General features: G+C 39.6%; 3 protein-coding genes across 4 annotated transcripts; 1 reads left to right on the top strand and 2 right to left on the bottom strand.

Moving 5' to 3' along the window:
• Positions 1-5,337: 5,337 nt before the first annotated feature.
• On the top strand, positions 5,338-8,226 carry LOC129355102 (uncharacterized). Of its 2 annotated transcripts, XM_055024654.1 has the most exons (5): positions 5,338-5,416; positions 6,004-6,197; positions 6,304-6,459; positions 7,056-7,148; positions 7,856-8,226. In XM_055024654.1, the coding sequence occupies exons 2-5, from the start codon at positions 6,024-6,026 to the stop codon at positions 7,988-7,990; spliced, it is 558 nt and encodes a 185-aa protein (XP_054880629.1). In that variant the 5' UTR covers positions 5,338-5,416; positions 6,004-6,023; the 3' UTR covers positions 7,991-8,226. The 2 variants fall into 2 exon arrangements, with proteins under 2 accessions (XP_054880629.1, XP_054880628.1); XM_055024653.1 differs by lacking the exon at positions 5,338-5,416 and having other exon boundaries at positions 5,734-6,197.
• Positions 8,227-8,638: 412 nt separating this feature from the next.
• Positions 8,639-11,942, bottom strand: LOC129355111 (ribonuclease inhibitor-like). The gene is made up of 4 exons (XM_055024666.1): positions 11,747-11,942; positions 10,597-10,770; positions 9,765-9,938; positions 8,639-9,527 (listed from the first exon to the last, which is right to left on the bottom strand). Exons 1-4 carry the CDS (start codon positions 11,932-11,934, stop codon positions 9,518-9,520), a joined length of 546 nt encoding a protein of 181 aa, XP_054880641.1. The 5' UTR covers positions 11,935-11,942; the 3' UTR covers positions 8,639-9,517.
• A 372-nt stretch (positions 11,943-12,314) lies between these two features.
• LOC129355110 (NLR family CARD domain-containing protein 3-like) lies at positions 12,315-15,716 on the bottom strand. The gene is made up of 4 exons (XM_055024665.1): positions 15,647-15,716; positions 14,620-15,489; positions 14,273-14,492; positions 12,315-14,166 (listed from the first exon to the last, which is right to left on the bottom strand). The coding sequence occupies exons 3-4, from the start codon at positions 14,436-14,438 to the stop codon at positions 12,317-12,319; spliced, it is 2,016 nt and encodes a 671-aa protein (XP_054880640.1). The 5' UTR covers positions 14,439-14,492; positions 14,620-15,489; positions 15,647-15,716; the 3' UTR covers positions 12,315-12,316.
• Positions 15,717-17,711: the final 1,995 nt, after the last annotated feature.

The following is a 17,711-nucleotide window of genomic DNA, read 5'->3' as shown; positions in this document are numbered from 1 at the left end:
CGGGTCGGAGTTCTGAAGGAAACCAGCAGCTGACGTCACAGCTGGTTTCCATGACGAAAATGATCACCTGGACGATTTCCTGGGAGGGAAGTTGGGATATTTATGTTTATTTATTGTGTAAAAATGTAATAAAATGTCTTTTTCCATTTGTGCATTTTGGGTTTTTTCTAGTTCGGTTTTTCGGCATCAAACAGAATCTGAGATCATTTGAAATATTTTCAGGATCTGGAGCTGATAAACCTGATCAATACAGATTATTTACTGCAGCTGCTGGTTTAAATCTGGAATAATGAACATCAACAGAACCAACTCAGGAGAAAACCAGAACTCAGTCAATTACATCCTCACTTCCACCACAAGGAATCAGTAAGTCAGGTTTATATGGAGCCGGGATCTGGTCCGGGTCCGGAGCCGGGATCTGGTCCGGGTCCGGAGCCGGGATCTGGTCCGGGTCCGGAGCCGGGATCTGGTCCGGGTCCGGAGCCGGACCAGATTAACTGTTTTGCCCTTCCAGGGCAAAACAGTTAACTGTTTTTAACGTCGAAGTATCATCAGTTATTTGCTTTGAACACATTTGCTAGTTGTAATTTGCCGCGCTATTCGGCATGTTTGAACTTAACTGCTCTGTTAGTTAGTGAACGTTTATTTTGAGTGTGTACTTTTTATTTGACCTAAAGAACTTAAATAGCTGGAAGCCGGGTATGTAGTGAAAAACATGAAATGTGATTTAGACTGGAGACGTTCAGGGCTGGTGCTGGTGGACCGAGAACTGCTGGCGTTTCCGGTCGGAAGCTAGACTGGGTCAAAGTGTGGGAGCAGCTAATGCACTGCAGTGGTGGCCAGATTTATAACAAGAACTACTGGACAGGTTGATTTTTATGGGTAATCTTAACGTACAGTTACGGAGGTGTTAGTGTTATACGCAAAACTAATTTAATGTGACGCAACTGCGCTCTGCTTGTCACTTGTCACCGTGAGCTGCGGTCAGGGAAGCCATTTGTTCCAATTGTCAGCCTGCTTACTGACGACATGATATAAAACGCATAATATCCTGACTGCGCTAATAATCCATAAGATGTCATTTTTCTTAAAAAAGCAAAAAACAAAATAAGCAATTCATGTTTGTAGGAACTTTGAGTTAATTTCTCTTTCCCACTCTCCAGGCCTGGAGCCAAGCATCATCAGACCATAGAAGGTAAGCCATATTTGCTTCACTAAGCTTCTAATTTAGAAAAAAAAGTTAAGTTATTAGTTAATATGCTGTATTGTATCAATAATATGAAAAACATATACTCTAAACTAATTCAAAAATAGTTTCGATAAATAACATCATTTTAAAGTAAAAGGAATAATAGGTGGTCAAAGAACGAGATGAAATTAATTTCCTCCAAAGGGTTGATGAGCTCTCACTCAACATGGGGTCAGAAGCTCAGTCATCTCGGAGAGGCTGAGATTAGAGCTGTTGCTCCTCTACATCCAGTGGAGCCATTTGAGGCGGCTCGCGCATCTGATTAAGATGCCTCCTGGAAGCCTCCCTGGTGATGTTTTCTGGGCACGGCCTGCCAGGAGGAGGCCATTGTAGTGGGACTATGTCACTCAGCTGGGCTGCAAAGTCTTTAGGATTCCAAAAGGTAGGGAGGTGGCTGGGGAGAGGGAAGCTGCCCTTGCAACCCCACTTTTGATTAAGCTGTTAAGAATTAATTATAGTTAAACAACTTTTTGTTTCCACCAATATCTAACATTATTTTAATTTCTAACACTTAAGAGTGGACAGACATAAAATAGAAAGGCAATGTCATTTTTTGTCCCTCATAGGGAAAATTACATTGCAACAGCAGAAAGTGACAGGCAATTTGTTTACACAAACATACATATACCAATGTGTGTTTTTAAATATGCACACACAGAGAATTAAGAGAAACATACTGTACAACCAGGGCAAAATTACAACCTAAAAATACTTTGTAGACTTTAAAGTTTAATCCCATCCTAAGAAATATGCAATTGAGAAGGACTTTAAGAGATGTGCAATTTTGCCTAAAATATTTGCAATACTAACAATATGACATTTATTAATATAGAGATGTTTTTCTAGGATATTAAAAACATACTGTAATAATTATGGTTAAAAATGCATTCAGAATCTATATTTTACCAAACAGATCTCAAGTATTGCATGGGGGTAAGATTGTAACAGTACTCAAAATTGACTCTGCATCCATATTTTTGTTTAATCTTCCTTGCCTTCAGATTTGGCAACATACATGTAACACAGTTCCTCTCTTATCCTTCTAGTGTTTCACTTCATGTGGAGATGCAAAGACTGCGAGAGCTCGTTTTCCAGAAGATCTGAATTGCTCAAGCACTACAAACTAACCACAGGCATTATGGACGGGGCTATTCATATCCATGCACATATTTAAGTTGCGCATGTAGATTCAAGACCTGGAATGCTTTACTGAACCATTTATCAAGACATCATCCAGTCCACCAAACAGTTAACAATGACTTAACCACATTCAAATGCCCCATTTGTGATTCTAATCAACTTTCCACGGAGAGAGATTTTTTTCAGCATATATTTCAACATCTCAAGAATAAGGAAACAGTCACATGTGTGTTTCAGGACTGTGTTTATCAAACAAATAATTACGAGACTACAAAAGTCATAAATACAGAAAACATTCTGATGCTAACAATACATTGAAGACTGGGATTACTGAAAAAAAACAATTAGACTGTGGTGAAGAATTGTGTGCTAGTTTTGGCACTGACATTTTTGATCAGGACAGTACTGTACAAGCTAATCCAAATCCCACATTTAACAGGAATGATTCTGAAAACTTAGAGAGAGATATTGAACTTAAACTTGCATCAGTTCTTCTAAAGTTAGAAAGCACTTATCTTGTTTCAAATGCAGCTATTGATGATCTATTGCAGGAGTTAAACTATTTAATTGGTTCTTTGTCCCTGCCTGTTACATGTAGAACTATAACCCAAATACTACACAATCATCTTTGCCAGTTTGACCCATCAGTTGTTGAAAACCTTGCCAAGGCCCTCTGTGAAACAAACCCTGTAAAAAAAGCAATAGGAGAGAAAGGCTCCCTTTCTAGTGCTTGGAGACGAAAAAAATTCTATAAAGACATTTTAAAGTGGTAGAACCTGAAGAATATATTCTTGATAAAAAAAATAGAAAGTCATTCCAATATGTATCAATCCTAAAGTCTTTGCAGCAAGTTCTGGATTGTGAGGTTATCTTGGATCAGACTGATAACTTAAATAGTCTTAATAAAGTACCACAAAGGAGTGTTCATGCATATAGGTCTTTCTACGATGGGTCATTTTTCAGTGAAAACGAGCTTTTGAGTAAGGAGGAGAGCATTTCATTAGTATTATATATAGACGATTTCGAAATATGCAACCCTCTCGGGACATCTAAACGAAAACATAAAATTTGTGGTTTATACTGGATTCTTGGAAATTTACCACAGGGGTGTAATTCAAACTTGTCTTCCATTTACCTGGCTGCTTTAATCAAACAAATGATTTGAAGTGCTATGGTTACGAGAAAGTTTTAGAACCTTTACTTAATGAGCTTGTGATTTTGGAACAAAAAGGGGTCTTTGTCTCAAAGTTGGGGAGAGCTGTAAAAGGCACAGTTCAGTGCGTGGTTGCAGATAATCTTGCTGCCACAGTATTGGTGGCTTTGTAGAAAACTTCACAGGGTCATACATATGTAGGTTTTGTCTTGCAGTTAAAACAGACATTCAAACTACAGAGGTTAAAACTGGTGCATTTACCTTGAGAACCAAAAGCATTCATGCAGATTGCTTAAAAAGTATCGAGGAACATGAATTGCCAAGTTATCGGGGTGTGAAATCAGCTTCCATTTTATCGCATTTGTTGTATTTTGACATTACCACAGGTCTTCCTCCAGACATTGTACATGACCTGTTTGAAGGAGTTGTTCCTTTTGAACTAGCTTTGTGTCTGGGTGTTTTGATTAAGAAAAAGTATTTCACTTTGGCATCACTGAATGACGCAATAGCGTCTTTCAACTTTAAGGGTACTGATAGAACTAATCGACCTCAACAAATTTCCCTCCATTTTGAAGCCAAAAAAAGTGTTGGGGGTAATGCACATGAGAATTGGAGTTTGCTCAGATTCTTACCTTTGTTGATTGGACACAGAGTGCAATATGAGGAGCCAGCTTGGCATATCTTAACAGACTTAAGAGACATTGTTGATCTTGTTGTCTGTCCCATGCACACAGAGGACTCTATTGCCTACCTTGACTTTAAGATCTCAGAACACAGAGCACAATTCCAGGAGGTTTTTCCTAATTGGGACCTTAAACCAAAACACCATTTCTTGGAACATTACCCACAGTTGATTCGCCAGTTTGGTCTTTTAGTAGCCTTATGGTCCATGCGCTTTGAAGCTAAGCATAGTTTTTTTTAAAAGAGTTGCAAGAAATATCAAGTGCTTTAAAAATGTCCTCTGTACTCTTGCAGACAGACACCAGTATCAGATGGCACATCATTTGCATTTATGTGGTTTTACAAAACCTCATTTGGAAGTTACAAATGTTTTCACAGTAACAACTGATGTTCTTGATAAGGGAATCGTAAATGCTCTCAAACAGATGTTTTCAAATCTGGCCACAGTATGCATGACTAAAAGTGCAACATTTAATGGACTGAAGTATAGATGCGGGATGATCTTGATCCATGGCTCATTGGGAGGATTACCAGAGTTCATTGAAATCATCCAAATGGTGATCCTGGCAAACCAGCTATTCTTTCTGGTCAGAAAACTTGAGGGGTGGTATCTTGAGCATTACAGATCTTACAATCTCAAAACATCGTCAGACAAAGAACTGAAACTTGTTGAGCTACAAGACCTAACGGATGTGTACCCGCTGGTAGACTACAAAATTTGAGGAATGCGTCTTGTGACAGTGAAAAGATATGTCCACGTTTTTATGGTAATATAAGATTGTACAAAAAATGTAATGCATGTTAGATTTTATTTTTCCTTTATGGCTGAAACTACCTTTTATTTTGTCTTCCCCTCTATAAGCAAATGTCCTAACATTCAACTAATATATGTCATATATTGTGAAGAATTTGAATAGCGGCCTTCATTACTTAACTGTCTTTATGCCCTTTTTTCAGATTGCCATGGCAAGTTCAAAACCTGCAAGACTGAAGGTGATTCTAGGAGAGAGCAACACTGAAAAACTGACTCTTCCAAATGGCATACCAGATTCTCTGGATGATCTTCTCAGCAAGGTGAAGGATACCTTGGTTTAAAGACCAACATCAGACTGCAATATATGGACAAAGACTTTGGTAATGACTTCTTCAACCTCAGCTCAACTTCTGACCTTGAGGACTTGGGAACAGTCAAGGTGATTCAAGAAGAAGCAGTTCAACCTTTTGTTGATGTCATTGAAACAGCTCCATCTTCTTCTGCAGTTCACTCAGATGACAGCAGTTCTTTAGCTTCAAATGACACTATACTCCTCTCCTCCCTGAATCCTTCTCATCGCGAACAAAACAATGGCCAGCCAACTTTCCCATTCTCATGTTTTCGTATGACACTGAACGTCAGCTACAGAAGGGAATTCTGAGTATCAGGCAAAAAACAAAATATTGACAGTCACCCCACGAATGAAGACTGACATCCTAAATAGATTAGTAGAAGAGATCTACAGATACAGAGCCAATCCAGAGGACGCACAGTTCTGTGTAGTTGCAGAGGCCTTGATTAAAAAACATCCATGTTTAAAAGAGCCTGGTTCATTCAATGGTTGCTACGGTTGGAAACAAAGGCTGAAGTACAAAATGGGAAACTACAGGACTCTACTCAAGTTTCAGGGATGTCCAGAATTGTCTGTTAACGCACTTAAATCCAAAGCCAGTACTTCAGTGTTTCCCGCTGCAAAAATAAAGAAGCCAAGACGAGCTGAAGCCAACTTCTATCCTTCCTTTCCAGTGGGAGAAACACAAGAAAGTATGGAAAAAGAGAGAATTGAACTCTTGACAGCAATCAAAAGGAGGAACAATGACAAGGTCATTGCGGAGAAAATGGCTCATACCTTTGCCTACAGGCGTCAGGAGGTGGTGAATGAAGAACCTGGCATAGAGGATTTCAAGGACAGATGGCCTGCCCTGTTCCAACAGAAAGAGGTAGTAATGCAGATTGAGGATTTTTACTTAGATTTTGGAATGATTGGTCAGTATTTACTTTAAGTCATTTTGTAAGATACAAAATAAGTTTTATTTTGTTTCTCAGATTAATGCGGAGTTCCTGAGACTCATGGCTCTTCCCCTTGAGCAGACTTTCTTTGCCCAGTTGGACAGGCTCTCAAGTCAGCTGATTAAAGTCATCAAAGCCAAGGGAGGAGCAACACGTGCAAAAATAGCTGGAATCATGAGAATCTATGATGAGGTATGGATATCATCGATAGGAACACTGGGGACATTTACCATTTTTAATTTAAAACAAAGAAGTTAAAGTCTCTAATTACTTTCAGACTTTTTGTTTTAATTATTAATACTTGATACATTTGTGCAAAGGTGATATCACTCAAAGAAAAGCAAGTTTAACTGTCTTATGTATTTTTAGTGGATTTAGTTAGTCTGTATTGTGGTTCATTCATGAATTTCATAAAATACACCTTTCTGTCCAACTTGCCAGAATTAGTGCTATTTAGTACATTTTTTGAGCTCATTTTAAAATTTTAATTTTTTAAATGGTAGACTTATATCAATTTTATGCTGCAAGATAAAATACAAACAACAAATGATATTCATTAGTCCTAGTAGATTGTGCTAACAAAAAGCCTTAACCTCAACAATATAGTCTAGTTTCACAAATTGAGACTTGAAGCATAAATTTGGCAGAGGTGGAATTTGCATAATTTTGAAGAGCATTATTAACCCGGTGGACATGTGGGCTGCACATTATGGTATTTGAATATATTACTGTTACATCAGAAATCTTGTCAGAGATATGGAATATTGATAACAATACATTTTCTCCAGGTGGAGGACATTGGGATTCGAAGGGAATGTGTTCTGAAAGGGCTCATCACCTTTCTTGGAGAGGATCCAGAAGACCTTATTAAGGAATACAGTGTAAGTTTCTTTTAAAGGTTTGAAGCCGCATCTTAACCCATTCAGGAAAATTGAAAAATTCAATGTCAGTTGCTTGTACCTTTTTAAATTATTTCTGGCCTGCATTTTCTATATTTAAACATCTGTTTTAATACATCAGGCAGATTTGGTGTCAGAATTGTAAATTTAACATGGTTATGTCCTGCTTAAATCCAACAGTGGTGTGCTTTGCTATTCAGCAAAGACCATTATCTAACTTCACTATCAACTTCATTTCCTGTTCACCAATATAACAAACAAGTTAATAAGAATGTTTTAGTCATGCTATTTTCATACCAGCTCCAAAATATCTGATAAGTAACAGAAATATGCATTTTGTGTTGATTTCCAACCTAAGATGACCATTGGCTTGGACTACTATTCTGCTTTGATGTATAATCTATGAATTTGTTTAAGCTAAAACCTGCAATATGACAAAACACATATAAAGTTACATCCTTGTATTATCTTTTCTAAAAACCTTAAAAATCACCCTTTGAGTTATTCAATTTTTAATGCAACTTTGAACTTGGAAAATTTATCAAGGATATTTCAGATGCCATAAACGATTCTCTTCAATTCACAAGCTGTACACTTGTACTTAATGCTTGCATTTATAAGGCTTTTATTTGTCAACTGACAGATTAGTTACAGTCTTCAAGTTTAACATATGGTTTATCTCACTACAGGGCAGCTGTGGAGATGATGCCCAGATGGATCTCAAACAACTCACCCTGGCAATGTTTGTGATTCGGAAGAAGGGAGAGGGATTGGAAGAATCCCCAGAAGACATTGTCATTGAGGGAGTGGAGGTGTTTGCATGACCTGACTTCAGTTGCCTCAGCATGTGCCCTGCTTCTGGGTTTGATATATGCCCTTAACCTGGCTTATCCGAAGCCTCTGCGCTTCACATTTGAAGTGTTTCAAAAAGTCTTCATGCAACTTGACCAACACAAAATGTCTCCTAAAGTTCAGAATTTGTTTGGAAGACTTCAGACCTCTCAGTAAAGACAATTGTATGTTGTGCAAAATGACAGATTATTTTCTGTCTTTGTTTGAACATGAGGGGGCTGTGTTTGGAAGCTTAACCTCAAGGGACTGAACTTTTTGAATTTCTTTTGGGACATTGTGCATATTAAAGCCACAGCATTAGTAGGCTGCTGCAGTATTGTTCACAGACACTTTCACAGTGTTTTTTTCATATTTTTTTTTCAATTTGGATTAAGCAGTGCTTAATGTTTACTATTCTGTTCTGATGTCAGTTAACTTAAGTATCGGAGATGGTTTAAATGCTGCAAGCCATGACCCCACAACCTTGTTTGAAAGCATGTAGATGTTATTGCTTGTTTTCAGTTTGTTCTTGAAGATGTTAAAAACAGACACATGTTCTTACATTTTATGTAAAAACAGTTTAGGGATTGAGAATGTTGATTTCCTTTATTTCAGGAGGACTTGTGGTAAATCTGAAAACATTGTTTTTCAGAGGAATACATCTGGATTCTACAAGCTCACACAGGGATGTCCAAAGTTTGTCCTGGAGAGCCATCAATGTGCAAATGTCAGATGGACTATTTCAATACCACCTTGCTGAATTTACACACCAGCAGACACTCAGCTGAGCAGAGGCATAGTAATGAGCACTTAATTTTATTTGGAGATTGGATTCATCTGAAAGTTGGAGGATGGTAGCTCTCCAGAACTGGACTTGGGGTACCCCATGTTCAGTTTACTAAAAAGCTAACTCAATTAAGCAGACAAGCAAAAGATCTGTGTAGTATGTTCAGTGCAAAATGTGTTGTGAAAAATCTGTAAGTTTGTGATTTCACAATAAAATTTAACATTTTCTATTTGTGCAGTGTAGATTTGTTATAACCAAGTTGAATTTTTGGGTAGTGTAAAGGAATTTTACTGCTATTGTAAAAGCTAAAACATACTTTAAAAGTGATTTATATTTAAGCATTATTGTAAGTACAAAATATGCATAAACGACTTTGGGTAGTTTCATTTTTTAACTTAGAACAACTTACATTTTTGAGTTGACTTTCTATAAATTTAAGTAAGATGGATTTAACATTTGTATATGAAATAAAGTAAATAAATTGCGTTAGACTGACCTAAATTTATCAAGTTAAAAAAAAAAAATTATGTTGATCCAACTTAATTGAATTACTTGTTACCTACAGAAGTAATTCAATTAAGTTGGATCAACTTTTTTCTTTTTAGAGTGTGGAAGCTGCTTCATCGCCTCTGTGTCTTCTGGTTCTTTCTGATTCTGGAACCGATCCAAAAGAACCGGTTCAGATCCAGCTCCTGGTTTTTAAGGAGGTATGATTCTTCATTTGGAAGAATCACTATTTCCATCTGCAGTGGAAGAAAAGAAGAAACTGGTCATAAAAGACAGATCATCAGTTCAGCAGCTGTCCTCCAGGGGGCAGTAGAGACATCAGAGAAATTCATCATTTCATTTTTATACTAACTCCCAGCATGACTGACTCTTTCAGGTTTATCAGAAATCTCTGGGACTTTTAGTTTGTTGTTAAATCCAAATGAATTTACTTTTATTTCACCACTAACTGAAAAGTAGAACTTGTAATTTACTTGAGAGTTTCCAGTCTAAAGTCTGAACTGGCTGCCAGGTCACACAGCTGCTCCACATCTGGATCCGTCAGCCTGTTGTCAACCAGGTCCAGTTCTGCCAGATGGGACGGGTTGGACCCCAGAGCCGAAACCAAAGACAAACAGCTGAACCCAGTCAGGCTGCAATTCCTGAGTCTGAATAAAAAAATCATTCAATGCCTTTAAAATCACTTTATGTGTAAATACAGTAAAATAATAACTACTGACATTAAACCGTTGAGTTGATGTTGTTTTTGTTCTGTTGGGTTATATTGTGTTTTATTCTGCTTTTTTATTATAAAATTGTGTGATATTGTTCATGAGTTTAAATCCTGTTGGTTTGTTCCCACCAACACCAGTTAAACTCAATCAGTTACAAGGTTCATCAACAACATAAAGGTCAGATTTTATTTTCCTGGTATAAGGTATTAAACATGATATCATTATAGCAATTCAATTATTTATCAGTTCCCCATAATAAAGACACTGATGGTGCTTTTACTTTGAAAGTACATTTTTGGTTTCAGAGTTCACTTTTTAAAATCACCATGAATAAAAATACAGCAGAGAAATTTCATTAATATTAACAATAATCTTTTTTTAACCATTTATCAGGTTAATTTGTGAGATATTTTGTAGTTTTCAAGACTTCAACTTTATTCCACAATGTCGATAAAAGTCACATCTAAGATAAAATGATTGATTCTAACATGTGGTTTTTCTGCTGCACGTTAATAATATCATTTCTATGATATGCCGCCTGAAGGAAACGGTGTGCAGACTCTCTGTCCAGGTTCAGATGAACGTGTCTCACCTCAGTGTTTGGAGCTTGCAGTCAGGACTCTGCAGAAAGCCACACAGCTGCTCCACGCCTGCATCCTGCAGCCTGTTGCTGCTCAGATCCAGATGTTTCATGGAGGAGGGGTTGGACTTCAGAGCTGAGGCCAGATGTGCTCCACTGCTGGCTGATAAACTGCAGTTTATCAGCCTAAATAAATCAGAAAACACAAAGTACATAGTCACCCACACTTTTACATCTCAAATCAACAGATGACGTCTTATGTGATCTGTTTCTTTATGACCAATGTAATTCAAATAAAATATAAAGACTCCATGTCATCTTCTATCCACATCGATAGAAACCATTTTCTTGACAAAATATGTCCAGCAGTGATCACATGATGTCTTAGTAAAATGGTGCACTTTGACCCCAGATGTCTGATCATTGTTTTCTGATGGGGACTAGAAAAGCAGAGAGACACGAGCCCTTCATTAAAACTTCACCTGAAACTGTTTACAGTCAGACCTGGTCAGACTGACAAAATATTAGAACTCTGTAGAAAACACAAAGTATGACATGGAGTTAAAACCACAATAAGAGTGAAAGCACGACCCCTTGTGGCAAATCTGTGGAAGAGCACATGCCCACTCAGACAATATTGGTGAGACACAAAAGGGGAAACAGAAAAATATTGTCCCTAAATGTTCTGTAATTGTTTAAGGAACTTTAACCAACAAAGACCTGTAGCTTATGCTGCACATTCTCCTGCCAGTTGCAAGGAAAAGTGGAGGAAATGATCTCTGCTGACTAAAACAGAACAGACACACAGATAGAAACAAGTTAATGAAGCAGCTCACCGCAAACCTCAAGATGGACTCCAGTGATTGAATCCTTAAATGTTTAATTCTGTGAAAAATACCCTGTCAAGAATTATTTGTTTGTATCCATGTTTGTTCAATGATTTTTAATCAAAGTAAAAACAAAATTTGACTCTTGATTGGGATTGAAGGCACTGAATGTGACTGATTTTGCTACAACTGTTTGTAATAACCTGATGGTAAATGTAAATTCAGAAGAATGATCAATAATATTCTTGATTTAGATTTTAAAAACTAAGTTAAACATTCCAACATGTTAATATACACAGAACCTAAAAGCAGCAACATAGACATGAATCTATTACCTCAGACTCTGGAGTCTGCAGTTTGGACTCTGGAGTCCTGCGAACAGAAGCTTCAGTCCTGACTGGGGCAAGCAGCCATAGCTCAGGTCAAGCTCCTCAAGATGGGAGGGGTTGGACTTCAGAGCTGAAGCCACAACTTCACAGTGAGTGTGAGACAGGCCACAGAACGTCAGTCTGCAGGGAGACATGCATGAACCGCACCGGATCACTGCTTCATTCTCCAGTTCACTTCAACTCTGACGTCTGTTTTAGAAGGTGCTCAAGGTTTCTGATAGTCAAGAATCCTCTGCAGAAATTAGTTTCTGGTCATTTCTGTTGTCTAAGCAACAATTTTCAAAACGTTTTTTGAGTTTTCCAATTAAACATGACATTTTTTCTAAATAGCAGCTGAAAAGCCAGACACATGAAGACCAGCCCATGCTTCCTGGGGAAGTTCTGATCGTACTTGGTTGCACTAACAGTTTGTTCTTATTTGACTCATTATTAGTTTATAATAAGTGAGTAAGAAATGAATCTAAATGAATTTGTTATTCCTGTGCTGCTGTATTCTGGGGTTTCAGGGTCTTTGACTCACACAAACTTCCTGCAGTTCCTCACAGCTGGGATGAGTCTGCGCCGTCCTTCCTTGGACGCGTTGTACCTCACTAGCTCCATTTCATCTAGAACCTCTTCTGACATCTGCAGAATGGAGGCCAGAGCTGAGCAATGGATCTCAGAAAGTTCACACTTTGATTTGTTCTTTGACTTCAGGAACTCTTGGATCTCCTGATAAACTGAATGGTCCTGCATTTCCACCAGACAGTAAAAGATGTTGATGCCTCTGTCAGGAGAAATTTCTCCAGAGCTTGTCTTCTTCAAGTTGTTGATGATTCTCTGTATGACATCTGGACTGGTGTCGGTCTGAGGCAGCAAACCTGCCACAAGTCTCCGGTTACAGGGCAAAGCGAAGCCATGAAGGAAACGAACAAACAAATTCATGTGGCCATTCATGAATTTTAGAGATCTCCTCAGAACTTGATCCAGAAATAGATCCATAGACTGACCAGGACGATCACTGATTCTAGAACTTGATGATGGATCTGAGTCGCTGGGTTTTCCTTTTTTGATGCCATCCAGGAACTTCTCCATCACCTCTGAGTTGCTGCTGGTGAAGCAGTGGAACATGTAGACTGCAGCCAGAAACTCCTGGATGCTCAGATGAACAAAGCAGTAGACTGGTTTCTGGAAGATCAGATTCTCTCTTTTGAAGATCTCTGTACAAACTCCTGAGTACACTGAGGCCTCTGTGACATCCAGACCACACTGCTCCAGGTCTTCTTGGTAGAACATAATGTTTCCTTTCTCCAGATGTTCAAACGCCAGCCTCCCCAGCTTCAGAAGAACTTCCCTGTCAGCCTCCATCAGCTCCTGTGGACTTGTCTCATGTCCTCCATGGTACTTGTTGTTCTTCCTCTTTGTCTGGACCAGCAGGAAGTGTGAGTACATGTCAGTCATGGTCTTGGGCAGCTCTCCTCTCTGCTCTGAGGTCACCATGTTCTCCAGAACTGTAGCAGTGATCCAGCAGAAGACTGGGATTCCACACATGATGTGGAGGCTCCTGGAGGTCTTGATGTGGGAGATGATTCTGCTGGACAGCTCTTCATCACTGAACCTCTTCCTGAAGTACTCCTCCTTCTGGGTGTCGCTGAAGCCTCGTACCTCTGTCGCCCTGGTAACACATGAAGGAGGGATCTGATTGGCCGCTGCAGGTCTGGAAGTTATCCAGATGAGAGCCGAGGGAAGCAGGTTCCCCTTGATGAGGTTTGTCAGCAGAACGTTGACTGATGATTTCTGTGTGACGTCAGAAACCAGCTGACTGCTGCTGAAGTCCAGTGAAAGTCTGCTTTCATCCAGGCCATCAAAGATGAAGAGGAGTTTGCAGCCAGCCAGCTGCTCTGCTGGGAGCTTCTGGAGTGTTGGATGGAAAACATGGAGCAGGGAGAGAAGACTGTGCTGCTGATCTCTGATCAAGTTCAGCTCCCTGAACGAAAGCAGAACCACCACACTGACATCTTGGTTCTCCAAGCCCTCTGCCCAGTCCAGAGTGAACTTCTGCACTGAGAAGGTTTTTCCAACACCAGCGACGCCGTTGGTCAGAACCACTCTGATGGCTCCATGTTGGTCAGGGAAGGTTTTAAAGATGTCATGGCACCTGATTGGAGAGTCATGGAGGTTCTGGATCCTGGCAGCTCTCTCCAGCTGCTTCACCTCATGCTGGGTATTAACCTCTTCACTTTGTCCCTCTGTGATGTAGAGATCAGTGTAGATCCTGTTGAGGAGGGTTCTACTTCCTGTTTCATCACTTCCTTCAGCCACACATTCACATCTCCTCCTCAGACTGATCTTATGTTCCTGAAGAACCTGCTGCAGAACAACATCTGCTGAAAATGAGACAAACAACAATAAAAACGATGTATTTATGTGTTCATCGCGCAACGCGAAATACAGTTTTCAGAAATTAGATCATTAGGGGCCATTTATTCTCACCTTGAAGAAGGCAGTTCTCATTGGCTATTTGAAGTGCAATTCCAATTTCAGGTCTTTTTCCACACTGGGAACTGGGAGGCTGTCCAAATGGGGCAGACTGGTCCCAGTGTGAGCTGATGTGTTGCTGATGGTTTCCATAGTTTGTAGAAATTGAACACTTCAACATTTCACGACCAAAATCCCAGGACTGTTTTTCTGCACATAAATGTACTTTTCGTCTCTGACAAAAAAATTACATATTGGGATAAAATTGGCAATTAAATAAATTACCAATGTATTTAATGAATTCACCATATTAAAAATATTCTTTCTCTGTCCTTCAGTTACTCTGTGTTCTCAGTACATACCAGTAATCAGTACATAATCTGTTGGTCAGTATCTACTGACCAACATCTTGGATAATCCAGGAAGTTGGTGAAGTGTCAGCATTTCCAACAGAAACCTCTTCTGGGTCTCATCCACAGAGATGCCTGGGGGCATTAGCTACCCTAATCTACCCTAACCGGCCTACCCCACCAGAGTTTGTTCAGATTTTAATGTTTAATATTAAAATATGGTTGCATCCTCTTAGAGCAGACTGACTGAACTGAGTCTCCCAGCTTTCATAGTTCTGAGAGCCAAGCTTTAGCGTCAGCCTCTGCAGGGATGGATAAAACTGGTCCTTCTAACCTGCTGGCTGGAAACATTGAAGAGCTTTAAAACCAGGTGTCAGTGCATATGGGGCTCTTAGAAGACAGTGAGACATGCAGGTATTTGTCTAATCCATGTACCTCAGAAATCAGCTCAATTCGTTGAGTTTTGCTTGTCGGTTCTCAGATTTATTTTTCTTTTGTTTTTTTCCCCTTTTCTGTATTTTGGGATTGATTTCCTGACATCTTTTCAGCCTGACTTTGCAGTAAGTCGACTCACAGAGCTTTCTCATATATTATTGATAAATAGAACAATTTTGTTCAGTAGGTATTAAGTTACATAGATTTAATCCATGCTGACATCAATGACAGCCTCTCCTGCATGTTTTATTTTAGTGGCTGCTAAACTTAGAAAACCCTCCACTTCCTGCTTTATCTGCTTATTTTCACTCTTTCACCTTTTTTGCAGTAATCCGGGATCATCTGAGAAGTTTAAAGGATCAACTTTGGATGAGTTGCTTCTCATGGACAGAAATCTTGGTGGCATCATTTCGTCTTGCTCTGAATTCACACCAAACATCTTGAGAACTAAACAGAAAACAGAATCAAGGCACATTTTCAAGGCTACAGAAGAAGTACAACAGATCAAGTTTAGTTTTAAATATCGAAAAAATCATAATTTTGTATTCAACCACAGTTCATGGAAAGTAAGTAGAAAATAAAAGACCTTAGATAAAACTCTCACCTTGTCCGATGATTCTGAGCTCAGAATGGTTTCTGTTTCATTTCTCTTGCCCAAACTTACAAGAAATCACATGACCCATTCCAGGAAGTGACTGTGTGTGTGTGTGTGTGTGTGTGTGTGTGTGTGTTGTGTGTCAGTGTGTGTGTGTGTGTGTGTGGTGTGTGTGTGTGTGTGTGTGTGTGTGTGTGTGTGTTGTGTGTGTGTGTGTGTGTGTGTGTTGTGTGTGTGTGTGTGTGTGTCAGTGTGTGTGTCAGTGGTGTGTGTGTGTGTGTCCGTGTGTGTGTGTGTGTCAGTGTGTGTGTTGTGTCTGTGTGTGTGTGTGTTGTGTGTGTGTGTGTGTGTGTGTTGTGTGTGTGTGTGTGTGTGTCTGTGTGTGTGTGTGTGTGTGTGTGTGTGTGTGTGTGTGTGTGTGTCAGTGTGTGTGTGTCAGTGTGTGTGTCATGTGTGTGTGTGTGTCAGTGTGTGTGTGTGTCAGTGTGTGTGTCAGTGTGTGTGTGTCAGTGTGTGTGTCAGTGTGTGTGTGTGTCAGTGTGTGTGTGTGTGTCAGTGTGTGTGTCAGTGTGTGTGTCAGTGTGTGTGTGTGTGTCAGTGTGTGTGTGTGTGTCAGTGTGTGTGTGTGTGTCAGTGTGTGTGTGTCAGTGTGTGTCAGTGTGTGTGTGTGTGTCAGTGTGTGTGTGTGTGTCAGTGTGTGTGTCAGTGTGTGGTGTGTGTGTCAGTGTGTGTGTTGTGTGTCAGTGTGTGTGTCAGTGTGTGTGTGTGTGTCAGTGTGTGTGTGTCAGTGTGTGTGTGTGTGTGTGTGTGTGTGTGTGTGTGTGTGTGTGTGTGTCAGTGTGTGTGTGTGTGTGTGTGTGGTGGTGTGTGTGTGTGTGGTGGTGTGTGTGTGTGTGTGTGTGTCAGTGTGTGTGTGTGTCAGTGTGTGTGTGTGTGTGTGTGGTGTGTGTGGTGTGTGGTGTTGTGGTGTGTGTGTGTGTGTGTGTGGTGTGTGTGTCAGTGTGTGTGTGTGTGTGTGTGGTGTGTGTCAATGTGTGTGTGTGTGTGTGTGTGTGTGTGTGTGTGTGTGTGTGTGTGTGTGTGTGTGTGTGTGTGTCAGTGGTGTGTGTGTGTGTGTCAGTGTTGTGTGTCAGTGTGTGTGTGTGTGTCAGTGTGTGTGTGTGTGTGTGTGTGCAGAAGTGAGAACCAGACAGAGAATAAAATCTGGAGCTCAAACAGAAAGCAGATGACTGTTAGGGTTGAACATACTTAATAAAGACAGAAAAGACAAACAGTCGGTATTCTTGCTACTCGCGAGGAGAACGGACAGAGATGAGCTTCAGTTACAATCTCCTGTCTCTCTGAAACACATTTGTCTGCTCCTCACTTTTATTGTTTCAGGATCCCTAAATCACAAAGACGCTGCAGCTCTAGAGAGGGGAAACAATTCATCTCACAGCTACAGCACCAGTTGTCATTTACTAACTAATACACAAATGATCCTGGACTAGATAATCTCGTTCCTGACACAAAGTCCAGCAGAATATACTGTGATTCTTCACAGTGACAGTTTTATAGCATTCCAGCAACTCAGCGAAGCAAAACTCTTCACCAAGAGATAAAACTTCAGGAAAACACTCTCTGCTCTGTCAGTGAGGCCTTCTGAGAAAGGAATCAGCAGATCAACAATAGAAACACTCTTAATTCTATAATGAGATTAACTTAAAGGAAAGCATAAAATAAATATACATTATAAAGATCAATGAGAATAACAAATATTGATTAATTATATCACAATTTCTCCAACACTGATGTTCTCACAGGCTGCAGTTTGTTGTCATCCACTAAGAGATTCGCGGTTTTTGAACCTTCCAGTTATTTTTCTTCTAATTGGTCTTCAGCCACAATTTTGGACAAATCTTCTTGTTTTTTAGAGCAACATCAATTGGGAGAAACTGGTGTCAAATCTGTGTGGGAGGAGCATGAAGCCTTTATCCCATCACAATCGGCCAATAGGAGAGCTCAAATTTTACGACGCTGTTAATGCTGAGAACATTAACATGCAATAATGAAAATTAAACTACTGCAGATCACA

This window comes from Poeciliopsis prolifica, unplaced genomic scaffold, assembly GCF_027474105.1.
Source record: "Poeciliopsis prolifica strain line A6 unplaced genomic scaffold, Auburn_PproV2 SCAFFOLD124, whole genome shotgun sequence".
Taxonomy (NCBI): domain Eukaryota; kingdom Metazoa; phylum Chordata; class Actinopteri; order Cyprinodontiformes; family Poeciliidae; genus Poeciliopsis; species Poeciliopsis prolifica.
Note: the sequence above shows the minus strand (reverse complement) of the source record. Positions and strands in the feature narration are given on the sequence as shown.